The sequence below is a fragment of the Mercenaria mercenaria genome, chromosome 6, assembly GCF_021730395.1.
Source record: "Mercenaria mercenaria strain notata chromosome 6, MADL_Memer_1, whole genome shotgun sequence".
In the NCBI taxonomy this organism is placed as follows: Eukaryota; Metazoa; Mollusca; class Bivalvia; order Venerida; family Veneridae; genus Mercenaria; species Mercenaria mercenaria.
In genome coordinates this window covers 51596804-51616207 of record NC_069366.1, presented here as the reverse complement: position 1 = coordinate 51616207, position 19404 = coordinate 51596804, and the positions used below count along the sequence as shown (strand labels likewise).

Here is a 19404-nt window from a genome sequence, read left to right as displayed (position 1 = left end):
CTTTTTGATAGGGCCTGTTTTGCCTGTTTGCGGCCATCTAGAGAGTATTCTTCATACGCATGAGATTTGGTTCAAAATGGTGGAAAAAAGAGCCGGTCAACCCAATGTTTACTGTGGCTGGAATTTTTTCTCTTGGATAGTTCTGTTGAGTTCAGGTATTTTTATAGGGGTTGGAATGCATGCAAAATTGCTATAGTGTCCAGTGCCTATATAGAACATATAGTAAAAATAACTGTGGTCTTAGGCCAGACAAGCCATTTGGTGTCTTTATACCTTTAAAGAAAGTTTTTGTAATTCTTACAAAAATTTTAATAATACGCTGACGCATTAAATAAAACAACAACATGATGAACAACGTTGTGTTTCGAGGAAATTAAGTAAAGATATAGGTCTTGTTTGAATTTAGCTACTGCTTTTCAGGTTCGGTGATACCCCAAAGTAATGACAGCGGTCGCATTTTTTTTAATACGTAAGAAAATCTGAAACTCAAATTTAAGATTAAACATATCCGGATAGAAACAGTTCGGATAAATTGTCGAGTCATAATTTAACTTTTGGAGAATTTGGCAAACTTCATAGCAGTTAGAGTCTGGAAGAAAAAAATCTATGATCATTTAATCTTAGGTTAGTATAGCAGTGCCTGTATTTATTTTAAGTATTTACATTCAAATTTTGATTGAAGTGAATTCTTTTACGATAAATTATGACCTTGTTGAATTACTGGTACATTTTGGCCATGCATGGGGGGTTAAAAAGTGAAAGACTATCAGGTTTGCCAAGCTACTCAGTCCACCTAATACTCCCTGTCAGACAGTTGGTGATAAAAAAAAAGGTGCAAAACCTACTACCTTATAGCCCTAAATGTAAAACTTGTACATTCATAAGCTGTTGTGCAGGAAAAGAAAAATATTAGTAATTACTGATAATTTACAGTATACCGTTCATCTGTATTGTCGCGGTCTTCGATTTAGAACAAGATCAGTAGATGTGGGGACCAATAGGAGAGATCGCTGTGACGTCACGCATTAACACCTGTTTATCTGATGATGGGCTAAACAAATGTTTTTACATCGTTTGTGTGTGGGATCGGAATTTTTAATAACTTTTTCGTTAATTTATGGATTTTAAAAATTCAAAAAGTTTTGAAGTGCTTACGATTTTCATATTTTCTTATTTAAATATCTTTTTAAAATGGAAAACAATTTTAAATGACATATGATTTTAATAGCGGCGTAGCGATGCTCCAAAGTTTTAGAAAAAACACTAAGTTAAGCGTTCATAATTAATCCATTTTATTAGCTCGACTATTCGAAGAATAGTCTAGCTATTCTACTCACCCTGGCGTCGGCGTCGGCGTCGGCGTCACACCTTGGTTAAGTTTTTGCATGCAAGTACATACAGCTATCATTTAAAGGCATATAGCTTTGAAACTTATTTATTCTTTTTCTAGGTCAATTACCAACCTCACTGGGTCAAGTTCCATAACTCTAACATGTATTTTGAGCAAATTATGCCCCTTTTGGACTTAGAAAATTCTGGTTAAAGTTTTACATGCAAGTTACTATCTCCAAAACTAATGCAGATATTGAATTGAAACTTCACATGTGTCTTCGGGGTTATAAAACTAGTTGATAGCACCAATCCCATAACTCTAAACCTTCATTTTGGCCAAATTATGCCCCCTTTTGTACTTAGAAAATTTTGGTTAAAGTTTGCGTGCAAGTACATACAGCTATTACAAAAAGGGGCATATAGATTTGAAACTTATTTTTTCTTTTTTCTAGATCAATTACCTACCTAAATGGGTCAAGTCCCATAACTCTGACATGTATTTTGGCCAAATTATGCCCCCTTTTGGACTTAGAAAATTCTGGTTAAAGTTTTGCGTGCAAGTACATACAGCTATTACAAAAAGGGCATATTGATTTAAACTTATTTTTTCTTTTTTTTAGATCAATTACCTACCTCACGGGCAAGTCCCATAACTCTGACATGTATTTTGAGCAAATTAGCCCCCTTTTGGACTTAGAAAATCCTGGTTAAAGTTTTAACATGCAAGTTACTATCTCCAAAACTAATGCAGATATTAAATTGAAACTTCAATGTGTTTTCGGGTTATAAAACTAGTTGATAAAATCAAGTCCCATAACTCTGACTTGTATTTTGGGCAAATTATCCCCCCTTTTGGACTTAGAAAATCCGGTTAAAGTTTTGCGTGCAAGTACATCAGCTATTACCAAAAGGCATATAGCTTTGAAACTTATTTATTTTTTTTCTAGGTCAGTTACCAACCTCACGGGGTCAAGTTCCATAACTCTTAACATGTATTTTGAGCAAATTATGCCCCCTTTTGGACTTAGAAAATTCTGGTTAAAGTTTTAATGCAAGTTACTATCTCCAAAACTAATGCAGATATGGAATTGAAACTTAACATGTTTCTTCGGGGTTATTAAACTAGTTGATAGCATCAAGTCCCATAACTCTGATATGCTTTTTAGCCCAAATTATGCCCGGGGTTTCGAACTTAAAACCCTTTTGATATTTAACATTTTGGGTAATAATTTCCTGCTTCTGTGACAATATTTCGAATAGTCGAGCTTGGCTGTCTTACGGACAGCTCTTGTTTTGAATTAATAATTAAAAGTAATCAATAAATTGCTTGTTTTATATCCTTTCCATTGATCAAAAAATTATTAATATCATTTGTGTGTTAAGAAAGTTTAAGCTTTTAGAAAAACATCACTGTTTACAAAAAAACATGGACACTCGGCGTCTGCCCACCCGACCTTTGTCTAATCAGTCTGAGAGAAATCCCAAACGGAGTACGAGATGCCTAACTTCACATGCCATATATAACAATGCTCCAATGTTTTATAACTATTAGTCAAGGCAATTTTGATATACATGTGACACAAACTTGTATGCCTGTTATGCATATTTTCAATGAGTCAAAGGCAATAACTGGTCTTGCAGAGTGAAATCCACAGAAAAAGAAAAAACTCTGTTACACAAATTCACACGCTGAATAATATTTCTTTATGGTTTCATGACTATATGAAATATTTTTAGGAAACAGTCATGCATTATTGATCAATATCTCTTAAGCACTTTAAATTTATTTTTAATCCCCCGCCATGTGTGGTGGGGGGTTATAGGAATGGTCTCTGTCCATCTTCCATCCATTCGTCTGTCCATAAGATTTTGTTTCTGCTCTGTATCTCCTAAACCCCTTGAAGGATTTTCATGAAACTTCGGTCAAATGATCACCTCATCAAGACAATATGCAGAGGTCATGTGTCAGCCATGTTGGCTCAAGGTCAAGGTCACAACTCAAGGTCAAAGGTTTGAGCCTTCCATTTTTTGTCAGCTCTGTATCTCCTAAACCCATTGATTGCAGAAGGATTTTCATGAAACTTGAGTCAAATGATCACCTCATCAAGACGATGTGAAGAACTCATCATGTGTCAGCCATGTTGACTTAAGGTCAAGGTCACAACTCAAGGTCAAAAGTTTGAGCTCTGTATCTCCTAAACCCCTTGAAGGAATTTTCATGAAACTTGGGTCAAGTAATCACCTCAACAAGATGATGTGCAGAACTCATGAGTCAGCCATGTTGGCTCAAGGTGGAGGTCACAACTCAAGGACAAATGTTTGAGCCTTCCATTTTGTGTCTGCTCTGTATCGCCTAAACCCCTTAAAGTATTTTCAAATTCATTGATTTCCTCATACATGGACTATAAGATATACTTAACAATGTCAATGCTTCCACCCAATACCATCAACCCTTTCACTATCCATAACAGCGGCGGGGAATATAGCTGTCTTTCAGATTGCCTTCTTCAGTTTATCCAAAACAAAATTATTTATCCTAGTTGTACATCTTCACATGCTGAATAATATTCCAGGCCCATAGGCAGAGGTAAAAAATAGGGAGGCCCTTTCTAGGGGAGGGAGGACATGATCCCCCTGTTGTTGATTTTTATGAGGGTGCCATTTTGTGCATTTTCCTGCATTTCAAACATGTTTTTTGTTACTTTTAAGATACCAATTTCGGAAAAAATAAAGACATTATAAAGATTTGCATACATTTTAGTTACATATAGATCTGCAGAAAAATAAGAATTTCGAAATAGCAAATGTATTTGCGATTATTGTCACCCTAAAACGCTAATTAAAAAGGCATATGGTCACTTTTTAGCATTGCTGACATGAAACAAAAATTTGAATTTTGCATATACAAATACAAAACAGATATTTATCATGTAATTAATACAATTATACTTGATACATAATATAATTATTCTGTCAATCTTAAAATAAAATTACATTTTTGAAATTCAGCAAAAACAAAATGTTTATACTTGGATAAATAGTGCTAATCCTATTATGTTTTATGACCCAAGGTCAAGTATGGTTTCAGATACTTGTGACAAAAACAATTATACCCTATTTCGCATATTTTTGACTGAGTCAAAGGCCATAACTTTGGTCTGGCTGAGCGAAATCTCTTACCTGGTGAAGATGCGCAACTTAACATACTGAATAATATTCCTGTAATGTTTCATTATCTAAGGTCAAATACATGTTAGATACATGTGACACAAACTTTAAGGCCCTTTTTATTATGTCCCCGAAGGTGGGCATATTAAAATCGCACCCTGCGTCTGTGTAAATTCTTGTCTGGGCTGTAACTCTGCCTTTCATAAAGGGATTTTGTAATAACTTGGCATAAATGTTCACCATAATGAGATGATATGTCATGCGCAAGACCCAGAACCCTAGCTCCAAGGTCAAGGTCACACTTAGAAGTCAAAAGTTAAAAGGGTCTGTTGTATGTCTGGTCCATAACTTTGCCATTGATGAAGAGATTTTGAAATTACATGGCTTCAATGTTCCCCATAATGAGATGACATGTCATGGGCAAGACTCAGACCCCTAGCCCTAAGGTCGAGGTCACACTTAGAGGTTAAAGGTTAACAGGGTCTTTTTCTTCTCTAGTCCATAACTCTGCCATTGATGAAGGAATTTTAAAAGTACTTGGCATAAATGTTAACTATATTGAGATGATGTGCCATGCGCAAGACCCAGACCCCTAGCTCCAAGGTCAAGGTCACAATTAGAAGTCAAAGGTGTTCCTTGTCTGGTCCATAACTCTGCCATTTATTAAGGGATTTGAAAATAATTCGACACAAATGTTAACCATATTGAGAAGGTGTGTCACTCTATGACCAAGGTCTCTGGGATCAAGATCAAGATCACGAAATGATTGTGTGATTTTTTGCGCAGACAACGTTAGCTTTCTTGGGCACACTTTGGGGGCATTCGTCACCAAAAGTGACAGCTCTTGTTTTTTGATAGGTCATTGGCCATAACTGGTCTGACTGTGTGAAGTCCCAATTAAAGGCATATGCTAAAGTCTCTGTATATGAGATGGGCAAAAGTTCTGCCCTTGAAAGCGACATTTTCTTAGATTATTGAAGGACAATTATCTAAGAAAATGCCGTTTTAGATCAATGTCCTTCAATATCTGAAGTTTGAAGAAATTCTATTATTTAGGAAATTTTCACCCATCTCATAAACAGAGACTCTAGCATACACCTTTATTTGGGACTTCACAGAGTCAGACCAGTTATGGCCCTTGACATACATATACAAAGACTCTAGCATAAACCTTTAAAACACCTGAGGTGCACAACTTCTCATCCTGAATAACAATCCTGCAAGGTGTGTTGGCTCTAGGTCAATTACATTTTCAAATATGCATGACACAAAGACAGACGGACAGACAAGGACAACTTTAAATGTCCCTGTAAAAATTTTGGGGGCATAAAAAAGGTAGATGAATTGATTCATTGTGATAGATACTGACATCATTACTTATGCATGTCTTACAAGTTTTAACAATACATACATGTATGTGATAACAGAAACAAATTTGCCAAGCAACATTTTTGTCCGTTTTTCTCCAATGTGAGATTGAATATTGTTTAATAATTTTACAACTCTGCACATCACTTTTTTATCTTTTCTTCAAAAGACACAGGTCAGAATCAATCTACTTCTCTGATTTGGCTTATAAGTTGATTTCTGATGTAACTTCCTCTCAAATAGATAAAAGCAAGTTTTTATTTTGACTGAAAGATAATAAAATTGAGATTTAAGTAAAGAAATAAAGCATTCACTTTTTAATACCTTGCTAGAAAATTGCTAAATTATACATTGTCTACTCAGGAAGCACAAAATATGTATTTTGTTTAGAGACCTAATCTTTGAGGCTGGTATAAATTGTAACGTGACCATCTAAAACTTCTAAAAGCTAGTATCAAATGAAATAGAGATTGAAAAAAACAAAAATAGTATGTTGCTCATCACAGACTATTGACTCCAGCTTTAGAGCCACTGGCGCAAACTTTTTCTGATTGGCGAATTTGTTGGCGCAAAGTGAAATTGACCCAGAGGAAACCCTGGTATAACTTTATATTTGAAAGCTTCCCCACACCATAAAAGGGTGTCATTATCATGCCACAAAGCACAAACCAAAAAAAAAACCTGCCTAAAAATGGTAAAATTGGGTCTTCCTCCACCGTGAAAAGCTGGAAAAGTCGCCATAATGACCTAAAATCATGTTGATGTGATTCTAAACCCCCCAAAACATTAATAACTTCCTCCGTGCTGGAAATATAAAAAAAGTGTACCTTTTGTTTTTCATGTTGGTAAGGGGCAGACATTTTTCTTTTTTGTCAATGTTATTTGAAGCTACAAAATCTTTTTTTTACTTAGAAATTTTGGTGTTGGAAAGTCTAACATGTCATTCCAAAAAACAAGACTGGTAAGTGTTTGCATCAATTAAAGCTTATTGTTTCTCATACTTGGGTTCTACAATTCTGATTTGTTTTACAAAATTATGTCCCTTTTTATACTTAAGTAAAGTTTGGTAAAAGTTAAAATATATGTAAGAAGGGTCTGATAAGATATATTCAAATTTGCCCTTCACAAAGTGTCAGTTTATAGAGTGACTTTTATAATGTTGTTAGAAAATATATAGCAAATTTGCTATGTTGTATTTCCAGCAGTCTCTCTACTCTCCAGCATTGAAGGTACTAAAGTGATGTACAGCTTCTCAAATAGGAGGGGGAGGGGTACACTGGCACGTACCATATACAACCGGGTGCTTGAAGATGAACAGCACAGGCATGATAATCACAGCTACGTATGTTCATTCATCAATAGACATAAAATTAACTAGTTTGTTTCCAGTTACATTTCCGAAAAATAAATCTGTGATTTTTCAGTGTTGGTCCTGATTTCAGGCTTTTATATAACTCTATTGAAAAAGGATATATCAGACTTAAGAAAGTAGGTTTTCAGGCTTTTGGTTTTTGACTGAATCAAAGGCTTGATTATTATTTGAGCCGTGCCATGAGAAAACCAACATAGTGGGTATGCGACCAGCATGGATCCAGACCAGCCTGCGCATCCGCGCAGTCTGGTCAGGCTCCATGCTGTTCGCTTTCAAAGCCTATTACAATTAGAGAAACCGTTAGCGAACAGCATGGGTCCTGACCAGACTGCGCGGATGCGCAGGCTGGTCTGGATCCTTGCTGGTCGCATACCCACTATGTTGGTTTTCTCATGGCACGGCTCATTTAATTAAACTTTAATTATTAAAGTCATATTATAGTGAATTGTAAAGCCTACAGTCAGTATGCTTTTAAGTAGATAGGACATGTTTCGACTGTATTAATACAGTATTGTATTGATTAGACTTTTTTGTTTGTTCATTGCTATAGAAACAAGAGGGCCAAGATGGCCCTAGGTTGCTCACCTGAGAAACACAACATAGCAGTGTAAACATGTTTGACCTAGTGATTTCATGGAAACAAAATTTATATTCTGGCCAATTTTCATTAGGATTGGACCAAAAATGTGATCTCGAGTTTAAACAAGTATTTCCTTTGATATGACCTAGTGACCTAGTTTTTGACCCCAGATGACCCATATTCAAACTTGACCTAGACTTCATCTGATCAAGGCAATCATTCTGACCAAACTTCATGAAGATCAATTGAAAGTGAAAAATACAGCTTCTATCGCATACACAATGTTTTTCTTTGATTTGACCTAATCACCTACTTTTTGACCCCAGATGACCCAAATTCTAACTCGACCTAGATTTTATCAAGGCAATCATTCTGACCAAATTTCATGAAGATCAATTGAAAAATACAGCTTCTATCGCTTTCACAAGGTTTTTCTTTGATTTGATCTAGTGACCTACTTTTTGACCCCAGATAACCCATTTTTGATCTTGGCCTAGATTTCATCAAGGTTATTATTCTGACCAAATTTCATGAAGATCAGTTGAAAAATACAGCCTCTATCGCATACACAAGCTAAATGTTGACAGATGACAGACAGACGACAGACGCCGGACATCGAGCGATCACAATAACTTACCTGAGCATTGCTCAGGTGAGCTAATAAATAAAGCGATTTTGTTCCAGTGGTATTTTGTGAAGAGATCAAACCTGCCTGCAGATTTATGTGACAGTTTCCTACAACTAGATCAAGACAGTGAAACTATGGATTTCCTTGAGAACTGTTACGAGAAGTCTGACTGGGTGTTTATGCAAATATACCACTCTGTAGCCAAGTCATTACTCAGCTGGTTTATGGAAAATACATCAATAAATGGGTAAATTGATTTTTATGTTTGTATAAATTTTTTTGTAAAAGGTAAATGAAAGCATATAGTTAAAATTATATGATGTAAATCTAGTTTATAGGGTATGCATTTACAGCAGGTAGGCTGCTATTTTCTGCTTGCTTTTTGAAAGTGCAAGTCTGAATGGGCACATTGGTCTGGGCAGAGTGGTTTATGTCAATGACTTTAATCACTTTCTCCTCACCTCTTCGTGTCCGAGCCTTGTTTAGGTCATTATATATAAGATAGCCATCCAGCTGGCTTGCAAAAGGTGAGTTGTTCTACCTGGGTGTCCACATGTATGTAGGGCAACATGAGGTCTTTACCATCAAAAGCAGGAAAGTCACAGTATGACCCTTGACTTAAAATCCAACCTAAATGGGCAAGTTTTTCTGTCCTTGTTTTTCCCCCAAAAACATTGTCAAAAGATTCATTACATATTAATCATTAATCATTTTGCATACATTTCAGTATACTTTGGCTAATGGAGATATGAATATGAAATGTATCCAAACCATTTCAGCTTATAAGTTGTGTAAATTCTATTTCAGGTGGTTGGGTAGAGGGTCCATGTTTGTGTTTTCTAGGTCACAGTTTACACAGTTACTTGACATTGATGAGGACTGGAAAGAAGAAAGTTTGTTAGACTTGGGTAAAAGGAAAAAGCATATGTTAGGTTTTGATAAATAATGCTTGTAAGTTAAGGCAGATCACTTATACATTGTATTACACAGGAATCAGCAGTATTCTGCCGGATAGTTAAGTTCTGATATACCATGAAATCATTCATTTTAATGGGCAATTGATTACATGATTTTAGCAAAGCTGCTAGTTTGTGGGGACATCACAAAATCATGGATTTCAAAAGATAAAGATAACATGAATTGGAATTGAAGTTCTTCTGTTGGGATGTAATTTTGTGGAAAACCAGTGTAAAATGTATCAAAATTAGCACCCTCATCCCAAGTAAACGATTTTGCAGTTCAGTGCAATTCATATACCGATACACAAAATCACAAAGAAGCAAATGCAGGGATTTTTGAAATTCTTAAGCAATTACTCTGAAAACATTTAATGTCATGGGCATTAAATTTTATGGTTTTGATTTTTAAAAAAATTGGAATTTTACTTGTTTGTTGGAATTTAATTTCATGGATTGATACAACTTGATACTCATAGTAGGGGGAGACATATTGTAATTGCCCTGTCTGTCTGTCTGTCCTTCCGACTGTCACACTTCATTTCCGATCAATAACTGGAGAAACATTTGACCTAGAACCTTCAAACTTAATAGGGTGGTAGGGCTAATTGTTTTTGGAAAACTGTTTCCGATCAATAACATGACAGCCATTTGACCCAGAGCCTTCAAACTTCATAGGGTGATAGGAGTAATTACCAAGATAGTTTTCGGGGTCATTCCATCAAAGGTCTATGTCACAGGGGCCTGAGCATGGAAAACAGTTTCCGATCAATAACTTGAGACTCACTTGTCCAAGAATGTTGAAACTTAATAGGATGATTGGACCTGCAGAGTAGATGACCCCTATTAATTTTGGGGTCACTCGATCAAAGGTCAAGGTCACAGGGACCAGAACATGGAAAATTGTTTCAGATCAGTAACATGAGAACCACTTGACCCAGAATGTTTAAACTTCATAGCATGATTGGACATACAAAGTACCGATAGATGACCCATATCAATAACTTTACAACCATTTGACCCAGAACCTATATGACCTTATTTTTGGGTCACTCCATCAAAGGTCAAGTCCACAGAGGCCTGAACATGGAAAACTGTTTCAGGTCAATAACATGAGAACCACTTGACCCAGAATTTGAAAATTCATAGGATGATTGGACATACAAAGTACCAATAGATGACCCCTATTGATATTAGGGTCACTCGATCAAAGGTTACAGAACATGGAAAATTGTTTTCAATCTATAACTTGAGAACAACTTGACCAAGAACATTTAAACTTCATAGGATGATTGGGCATGCTGAGTAGATGATCCCTATTTTCAGTCACTAAGCCAACCATCAGCATCTCGTTGATTTTCAATCCTGACCCCGATTTCTTGCCTATTACTACTATGCTTTGGAGGATACATGCGCTTTTCTACAAAAGGATCTTCTAGTTGTTTTTGGTACTAAAAAGGTTGCATTGTAAATTGAATCAAAATAGGGGAGGTTATATGTCACAGTGTTTTAATACTTATAATGTAACATCTATTTTTCAGGTGCTGGTGATGGTGAGGTCACGAAAATGATGGCCCCATATTTCAACCACATTTATGCCACAGAAACATCAAAACCAATGGTTAAAAGGCTTAATGATAAAGGATACCGGTATTTTGATTTTGAAATTTTCCTCTACATAGCTTAGACCCACTTTTGGCGGAGATGACTTTTCTGCATGAAAACACATTTTGTTTTTCTAGCTAATCTGCTTCTATGTGAAAATAACAGAAATTTTCGAGAGATCTTCTATTTTTATGCCCCCCTTCGAAGAAGGTGGGGTATGTTGTTTTGCAGATGTCGGTCGGTTGGTATGTTGGTTGGTCCGTATACCAATTGGTTTCCGTATGATAACTCAAGAATGCTTGGGCATAGGATCATGAAAGTTAATAGGGAGTCTGGTCATGACCAGCAGAAGACCCCTATTGATTTTGAGATCAGTTGCTAAAAGGTCAAGGTCACAGTGACCCGGAACAGTTAAACGGTTTTCCGGATGATAACTCAAGAACGCTTGGGCCTAGGATCATGACAGTTGATAAGGAGGTTCCTCATGACCAATGAATGACCCCTATTGATTTTGAGGTCAGTAGGTCAATGGTCAAGGTCACAGTGACATGGAACAGTTACACGATTTTCGGATGATAACTCAACGCTATGGCCTAGAATCCTGAAAGTTGATGTCGAGGTTAGTCATGACCAGCAGGTGACCCCTATTGATTTTGAGGTCAGTTGCTCAAAAGTCAAGGTCACAGTAACCTGGAACAGTTAAAAAATTTCTGGATGATAACTTAAGAATGCTTGGGTCTGGGATCTTGAAAGTTGATAGGAAGGTTGATCATGACCTTTAGATGACCCCTATTAATTTTTAGGTCAGTAGGTCATAGGTCAAGGTCACAGTGACCCGGAACAGTTAAACGGTTTCCGGATGATAACTCAAGAATGCGTAGGCCAAGGATCTTGAAAGTTGATAGGGAGGTTGGCCATGACCAGCAGATGTCCCCTACTGATTTTGAGGTCAGTAGCTCATATGTCAAGGTCACAATGACCCAGAACAGTTAAATGGTTTCTAGATGATAACTCAAGAACACTTATACCAAGGATCATGAAGGTTTATAGGGAGGATGGTCATGACCACCTAATGACCCCTATGATTTTGAGGTCAGTAGGTCAAAGTTCAAGGTCACAGTTACCCAGAACAGTTAAACGGTTTCCAGACTATAACTTGAGAATGCTTGGGCCTAGGATCACGAAACATAATAGGGATGTTTATCATGACCAGCAGATGACCACTATTGATTTTGTGGTCAGTAGGTCAAAGGTCAAGGTCACAGTGACCTGGAACAGTTAAACTGTTTCTGGAATGATAACTCAAGAACACTTGGGCCTAGGATCATGAAAGTTGATAGGGAGGTTGGTCATGACCAGCATCTGACTCTCGGCTGAGCCTTGTTCCCGGCACAGTGAAAGAATCTTATATGATGAAACTAGCTATCTTGCTAAAGTTTAGTGGTTCTATTCCTGTTTTAGCTTGCCCATAATACTATATCCTGTTGGGAACCTATTCATCAGTTTAAAATCTAAAACGTAAGGGTTAATATATGATATGCTGAAGTTCCTTTTTGTGCTATAAAAATATGTATGCAAATCTTGACAATGTACAAGTTTGAGTGAAACTTGGTATACATAAAGCATAAAATTATACTATAACAAGAAGCTATGCTTTAAGAATAGTCTTAATTTCAGACAGAGAACATTGACGATTATTATGTGACTCCTTATATAAATCACTGGTCCATAGTTTATACTATTGACTGGTCTATAGTTCAGCACAGGTTTGCTGGTCCAAATGAAAAAAAAGTGAAAATATACTTTTATACTTGTTTCCGATGTCATGTAGTAAAACAATTACTGAATGGCTTGCCAGTCGGTAGTCAAAACTATTTGAGCCGTATGGGCCTAGGATCATGAAAGTTGATAGGGAGGTTGGTCATAACCAGCAGATGACCCCTATTGATTTTGATGTCAGTAGGTCAAAGGTCAAGGTCACAATAACCCGGAACAGTTAAACAGTTTCTGGATGATAACTCAAGACAGCTTTGGCCTAGGATCATGGAAGTTGGTAAAAGGTTGGTCATGACCAGCAGATGACCCTGTTGATTTTGACGTCAATAGGTCAAGGTCACATTGACCGAGAACAGTAGAACATTTTTATGTACAGTGACCAAATAATTTCTGTTCCTTGTGCAATTACTGAATGCCTCAAGGGGGGCATTTCATGTTCTACGAGCTCTTGTTTCCATTTTAAAATTCATCATGAGACTGTTAGTTGTACACTTTGAATCAAATTAGATTTACTTTTTTCAGAGTGCTTGATGTGGAGTCGTGGGATGACGGTTCAATTTCCTTTGATCTGGTCAGCTGTTTGAATCTCTTAGATCGCTGTGATAAACCACTCAGTATTTTACATTCCATAAAGAAAGTTCTGAAACCGGGAGGTCATGTCATTGTAGCTGTTGTGTTGCCATTTGAACCCTATGTTGAATTTGGTAAGTTTTTCATCCTTTAACAGTATCATTACAAATAAAAGCCTACGGAAAATTACTTACGTATAAACGTTACTTTTAAAGTGTTCCTAAGTCAAGCTTACCTAGTTACCTGGCAGGGTATTCTGAATGCTATGAGATCATTGTTGTTCATGGTGGACTAATTCTCATAGATTTTGTTAAGGTGTAAATCCACTATATTCAGTCCCAGTGAACAAGCACAATTCCAATTAATAATTTATCATGATATTTGGAAATCCGCAAAATCACATCCCAAGGAAATAGCCATTTTTGGCAAAACCGTAGAATTTCATGCCCACAAAATAAAATGATTTCACCTGTCTGGTGGTCTCTTAAGCAGGGTAGACAGTCATTCACATTCCATTTAATATTACATTCTTGTTTGGAAGTGGTCAGTTTTCAAATTTCGAAGAAGGTGGGGTATATTGTTTTGCAGATGTCGGTCTGTAGCCCAATCAGTTTCCAGATGTTAACTCAAGAATGCTTGGGCCTAGGATCAGGAAAGTTGATAGGGAAGTTGGTCATGACCAGCAGATGACCCCTTTGATTTTGAGGTCAGTTGGTCAAAGGTCAAGGTCACAGTGACCTTGAACAGTTAAGCGGTTTCCGGATGATAACTCTAGAACACTTGGGCCTAGGATCATGAAAGTTGATAGGGAGGTTGGTCATGACCAGCAGATGACCCCTTTGATTTTGAGGTCAGTTGGTCAAAGGTTAAGGTCACAATGACCCAGAACTGTTAAACGGTTTCCGGATGATAACTCAAGAACAGTCATGACCAGCAGATGACCCCTAGTGATTTTGAGGTCATGCGACAACGGTCAAGGTCACAGTGACCCAGAACAATTAAACAGTTTTCGGAGAATGCTTGGGCCTAGGATCACGAAACTGAATATGGGTGTTGATCATGGCCAGCAGATGACGTCTATTGATTTTGAGGTCAGTAGGTCAAAGGTCAAGGTCACAGTGACCCGGAGCAGTTAAACGGTTTCTGGATAACTGAAGAACGCTTGGGCCTAGGACCATGAAAGTTGATAGGGTGTTGGTCATGACCAGCAGATGACCCCTATTGATTTTGAGGTCAGTAGGTCAAAGGTCAAGATCACATTGACCCAGAACAGTAGAACTGTTTTTTGCCATATAACTAGGGAATACTTTGGTCTAAGATCACATTTGATACAGGGTTTACTTATGACTGGTAAATGACCCGTAATTATTGATTTGAGGTCAGTATGTCAAACATACAGTGCACTGTGACCAAATAATTTCTTTTCCTTGTGCAATTACTGAATGCATCAAGGGGGGCATTATGTGTTCTACTAGCTTTTGTTTTACATTGTATTTCTTACTGAAACCTCCATACACAAAATGAATAAATAAGTGCTACTGTGTAAAAAGCAATGTTTGGGCTTTGCCGCCAGTGTGGATCCAGATGAATCAGTCTGATCTTGATCCATACTGTTCACTTATCAGTTGCATACATGTGCAGAAATTGATAAATGAACAATATAGATGTTCGCTGATCTGGATTGTTACTGGTGGAGGTTTTTGCACAGCGATGCTCAAGTGTTTTCAAACAGGAGACTTTTTAAGGAATCTGAATTTTTTTTTAGACATTTTTGAACATCATCAAAATATTCTGTTCTATATAGATAACTTACATATACCATACTGAAGTTGCTTATACAGTCGACATTGTATTAAGGGCCCACCCAAGGGACTGCTAAGAAGTAGTCTCTTAATGGAATGGTCTCTTAATGAATTTCAGTCAGATGAAAAGGAAAGTTATTTTTAACTGTTAATGTAACTGTATTTATTATGAACATACACGTATGGTTTCAGAATCTGTTTTAACATCGTGAACAGTTTTCCAAGTCCGCAAGCCTTGAAAATTATGGCTAGATTGTTTGTCAGTTTGACTGATACAAAGGTTAATTGCCTTCAGTCACATGCCAAACGTACTCTCTAATTACACAGATGAAGAAATGCCCAGTAGAATTTTGGTACCCGGTCGCTTTATAGATACTTTTGTTGAATATTTTACCTGTCGGGACTACATTTATGAGGTCGCTAGTCGTTTAATAAAAAAGTTGTTTAATGGAATGAAATTATATACTGAAAACGTTTGGGGGGGGGGGGGGGGGGGGGGGATTTTGACTGGTCATTTAATACAAAAATCGCTTAATAGAGGTGGTCGCAAGTACGATGTCGACTGTACAATTTTAGTATTGTTTAACTAACTAATTCTTGACATTCCAGGTCCTGATAACAAACCAACAGAGAAAATAGAACTGAAAGGTCACACATTTGAGGAACAATCTGTCAGTCTTGTGAGAGATGTGTTTGAACCTGCTGGCTTTTCACTTGTCAGATTTACACGTGTACCATATCTATGCGAGGGAGACTTGGAAACTAGCTTTTATGTGTTAGATGATGCTTTATTCGTGTTGAAACTTAGTGAAAAAGGTTGAATATTTGACAGGTAAAAAAGGACGCTTTTCTTAGAGGATACACATGTACATGAAATTGAGTGGGAATGTGAAAATATATCTAATGGTATTGAATGTTTGTTTTGTGGATATATAAAGTGAGTTCTGTGGATGTGTTAATATTTGGAGAGTGTTTAAGTGGGCATATATAATATATGTCTGGTTTCAGTAATTTAATACAGATTTTGAGATAAAATATCAGCACTCTTGGTGGAAATATTAAATGATGCAGGAATGTGAAAAATATATGTACCTGTATTGAATGTTTGCTTCCAGGACATATGTTGCAAACTTTCTAGACAAGTACATTTTGGAGGAGGTTGTATATATGTGCCAGGTGATTGTTTGGAGGAGCCAGGAGGTTGTTTATATGTGGCAGGTGATTGTTTGGAGGAGCCAGGAGGTTGTTTATATGTGCCATAATAATGTTACTGGATACAGCAATATGATAGTGTTTAAATGTGCATAATACATGTATGATGTTAGTGCTGCTCAATATAGAAAGTTGTGTGTAGGGTAAAGTCCCTCCTGCAAGAAATCCCTCCGACTGATTTTTGAATAGGTGGACACAACCCCTCCCATTAATGTTCTTTTTATGCCCCCGGCATCTACTGATGCAGGAGGCATATAGTGATTGTCCTGTCCGTCCTTCCGTTCGTCCATCCGTACGAGGTTAACTAAATGGGACCGTTTCGTCTAGCATCAGTACCCCTTATTAGAATGACTTGATACTAATGCAGATGTAACCTGTGACCATTCCTCATCTTCAAACATCACCTGACCTCAGTTTGACCTTGACCTTGTTTTGGACTTAGGTTGCTTTGTATGGGCCATCTCTTGGTTAACCAAATGGGACCGTTTCGTCTAGCATCAATACCCCTGACTAGAATGACTTGATACTAATGCAGATGTAACCTGTGACCATTCCTCATCTTCAAACATCACCTGGACTCAGTTTGACCTTGAACTTGACCTCGATTTGGACTTGGGTTGCTTTGTATCAACAAGGATGCTACCGGTGGCACCAAGCGTTTATTGAACGCAGCTTCTTGTTTTTACTTAAAATATTTCAAAGACATTAACTAAATTTGATGCTGAAATAAAAAAAAAGTATTTTCATAAATTCTTTGCTAAATCACAGTCATTCTCATAAATGTATGGATTATTTTTCAAGTATGAGAAATATAAGGGGGAGGAGTTTTGTCCAAGAGGGATTTTATTTGTTGAGCCTGCTTGCAGTGAGCTTGACCTAGTCGTCACTTTAGGTAGGTCGGTGTATGTGCGTGCATCCGTCCGACCAATTTTGTCCGGACCATAACTTTGACATGCATGGACCAATCTTGTTTATATTTGGCATGAATGTTTACCTCAATGAGAAGGAATGTCATGCGCAAACACCTTGTTTCTATCTCAAAGGTCATGGTCACAGTTGGAGGTCAAAGGTCAAATTGAAGTTTGTCTAGTGCATTTCTTCATGCATGGTGGGATTTTGATGTAACTTGGCATGAATGTTCACCATTATGAGTCGGAGTGTCATGTGCAAGAACCAGGTCCCTAGGTCTAAGGTCAAGGTCACACTTAGACAGCTGGCGGGCTCGACATTCTGCCCGTGGGCATACTTTTTAGTTCATAAAAAGCCATATCAAAACATCCAGAGACATATCAGGGGTTGGGAACAAAAACATTGCTGTAAAATTACTTAATTTTTGTGGGCAAAATTATGGTTTGCAGAAATGGTAATTTGCAAGGATATTAATTCTTATACTTAAATATACTGGCTGGGAACAAGTAGCCGGACAAATTATCATATTTCGGCTCCATTATTTTCTAAAAAAATATTTGACATAATTGAAGCCCACACTGCACAAACTTCAGCTCCTAATGCATCCGATATTGTAATCAGCGTCACGTTTAGACATAACATATGGGTTCCATGAGACCTCAAATGGGGTCACAAAAAAAAGAAGTTATTTTCCCCCTGAGGTAAACCACAGTGTGCCCAATCACATGATCACGCTATGTCATTTTGAGCTCGAAAGTGAAAGTGGAAAGGTAAACAAAAATTATAAATCAGGGTGTAAGTTTTTTATTAAATACATTGTGTTAATATCATGCACATGATTCGAAACCTATTTGAAAGTGCTACCCCAGGTACTACGTTTTCCCCACCAAAACATTCTCGTTTTAACGCTATTCATGTTCAATTGACTTGCAGTAAGAACACCTCAGAGTGCACAATGTCGAAAGTGGTTGAACAGGAATAGCTTTAAAAGAGAAGATTTTGTTAGGGAAATCGTAGTACCAGGGGTAGCACTTTCAAATAGGTTTCGAATCATGTACATGAAATTAACACAATATATTGAATAAAAAACTTACGCCCTGATTTATAATTTTTGTTTATCTATTTTCACTTTCGAGCTCAAAATGACCTAGCGCGATCACGTGATTGGGCACACTGAACCAGTAGCCGGACAAATATTTTGAAGATGGTTTGCTGTTATTTTTTTTATCAAAATAAGTAATTAAACTATTTGTGCACATTTCTTTATCATTAATCTTTCCAACAATGCACATGAAAGATAACCTGACTTTCATTAGCAGCCACGAAAGAAAGAGAAGATAACTCTTAAAAACTCGAATATCGTCTAAAACGAATTCTTGATAATTCAAATAGATATAGAATAAAATTAGTGCAAAAATCGACAGCCCTGCATTTTATGAGAAAATAAAAGTAACACATGTTATCAGCAGAAAATCAATATGCAGTATAATTATTTCTTCCCCACTTGATACCTCGACAAGTTAACATTACTGTACATGCGCAATGCTATCTTCATGCCCTGTTAAGATCGAAAGTTGTTTTGTAAACACAGGTGAAATATCATCATAAAACCTAACATTATACAGACTTGTAAACAGTGGATTGTTGTAGACATGAACAACAAACATCCAAATGATCCAACAAGTGTACGGAAACTGGTCCTGTCTGGATACTGGTTTCCAACCAGTAGCATAAATGTGAATTATTGTTATGAGAATAGATTTACAGATTACATCATTCTTCAGATTGCCAAAATATTTCAAAAACACTTGCCATAAAACTTTGTCATTTGTTATGCATGTTATAATTTATTTTGGTTCAACTGTTCAAATCTGCATTAGAACTTTTGTCAAAACTTTACTGTTGGTCTTAAAAAATGATGTTTCTTCAAATGTTATGTGCATATATTATTTGCTTTTCTGTGAATAATCATGATAATTGGAACACAACTGTGAAAAAGATCTGGTTATTTCACAGTGAATATTTGAACTGATAAGAGTACTAGAATATGAATAGATCGTCAAAACTGTTGAAAAGAAATGAAATAGAAAGATATTTTATTTCTTTTGCAAAAATGAAGTTCTCTT

General features: G+C 36.8%; 1 protein-coding gene and 1 long non-coding RNA gene across 8 annotated transcripts; both read left to right on the top strand.

Moving 5' to 3' along the window:
* The first annotated feature begins 276 nt into the window (after positions 1-276).
* LOC123548908 (protein-L-histidine N-pros-methyltransferase-like) lies at positions 277-16133 on the top strand. 7 transcript variants are annotated; one of them, XM_045336547.2, is made up of 7 exons: positions 277-377; positions 7071-7210; positions 8505-8695; positions 9256-9356; positions 10946-11054; positions 13308-13489; positions 15767-16133. In XM_045336547.2, the coding sequence occupies exons 2-7, from the start codon at positions 7109-7111 to the stop codon at positions 15976-15978; spliced, it is 897 nt and encodes a 298-aa protein (XP_045192482.1). In that variant the 5' UTR covers positions 277-377; positions 7071-7108; the 3' UTR covers positions 15979-16133. The 7 variants fall into 7 exon arrangements, with proteins under 7 accessions (XP_045192482.1, XP_045192483.1, XP_045192478.1 ...); XM_045336548.2 differs by having other exon boundaries at positions 308-420; XM_045336543.2 differs by having other exon boundaries at positions 316-469.
* A 67-nt stretch (positions 16134-16200) lies between these two features.
* Positions 16201-17134, top strand: LOC128557736 (uncharacterized). Its single transcript, XR_008371359.1, has 2 exons — positions 16201-16357; positions 16400-17134. It is a non-coding gene; the product is annotated as an uncharacterized LOC128557736 (long non-coding RNA).
* Positions 17135-19404: the final 2270 nt, after the last annotated feature.

What these genes read in the sequence shown, in the direction of transcription:
- LOC123548908 (XM_045336543.2), top strand. Translation starts at nt 442, where the DNA reads ATGACAGCGGTCGCATTTTTTTTAATAC. An exon ending in GAAAATACATCAATAAATGG is followed by an intron (nt 8,696 to 9,255) that starts GTAAATTGATTT and finishes ATTCTATTTCAG; the next exon opens with GTGGTTGGGTAGAGGGTCCA. An exon ending in TGAACCCTATGTTGAATTTG is followed by an intron (nt 13,490 to 15,766) that starts GTAAGTTTTTCA and finishes TTGACATTCCAG; the next exon opens with GTCCTGATAACAAACCAACA.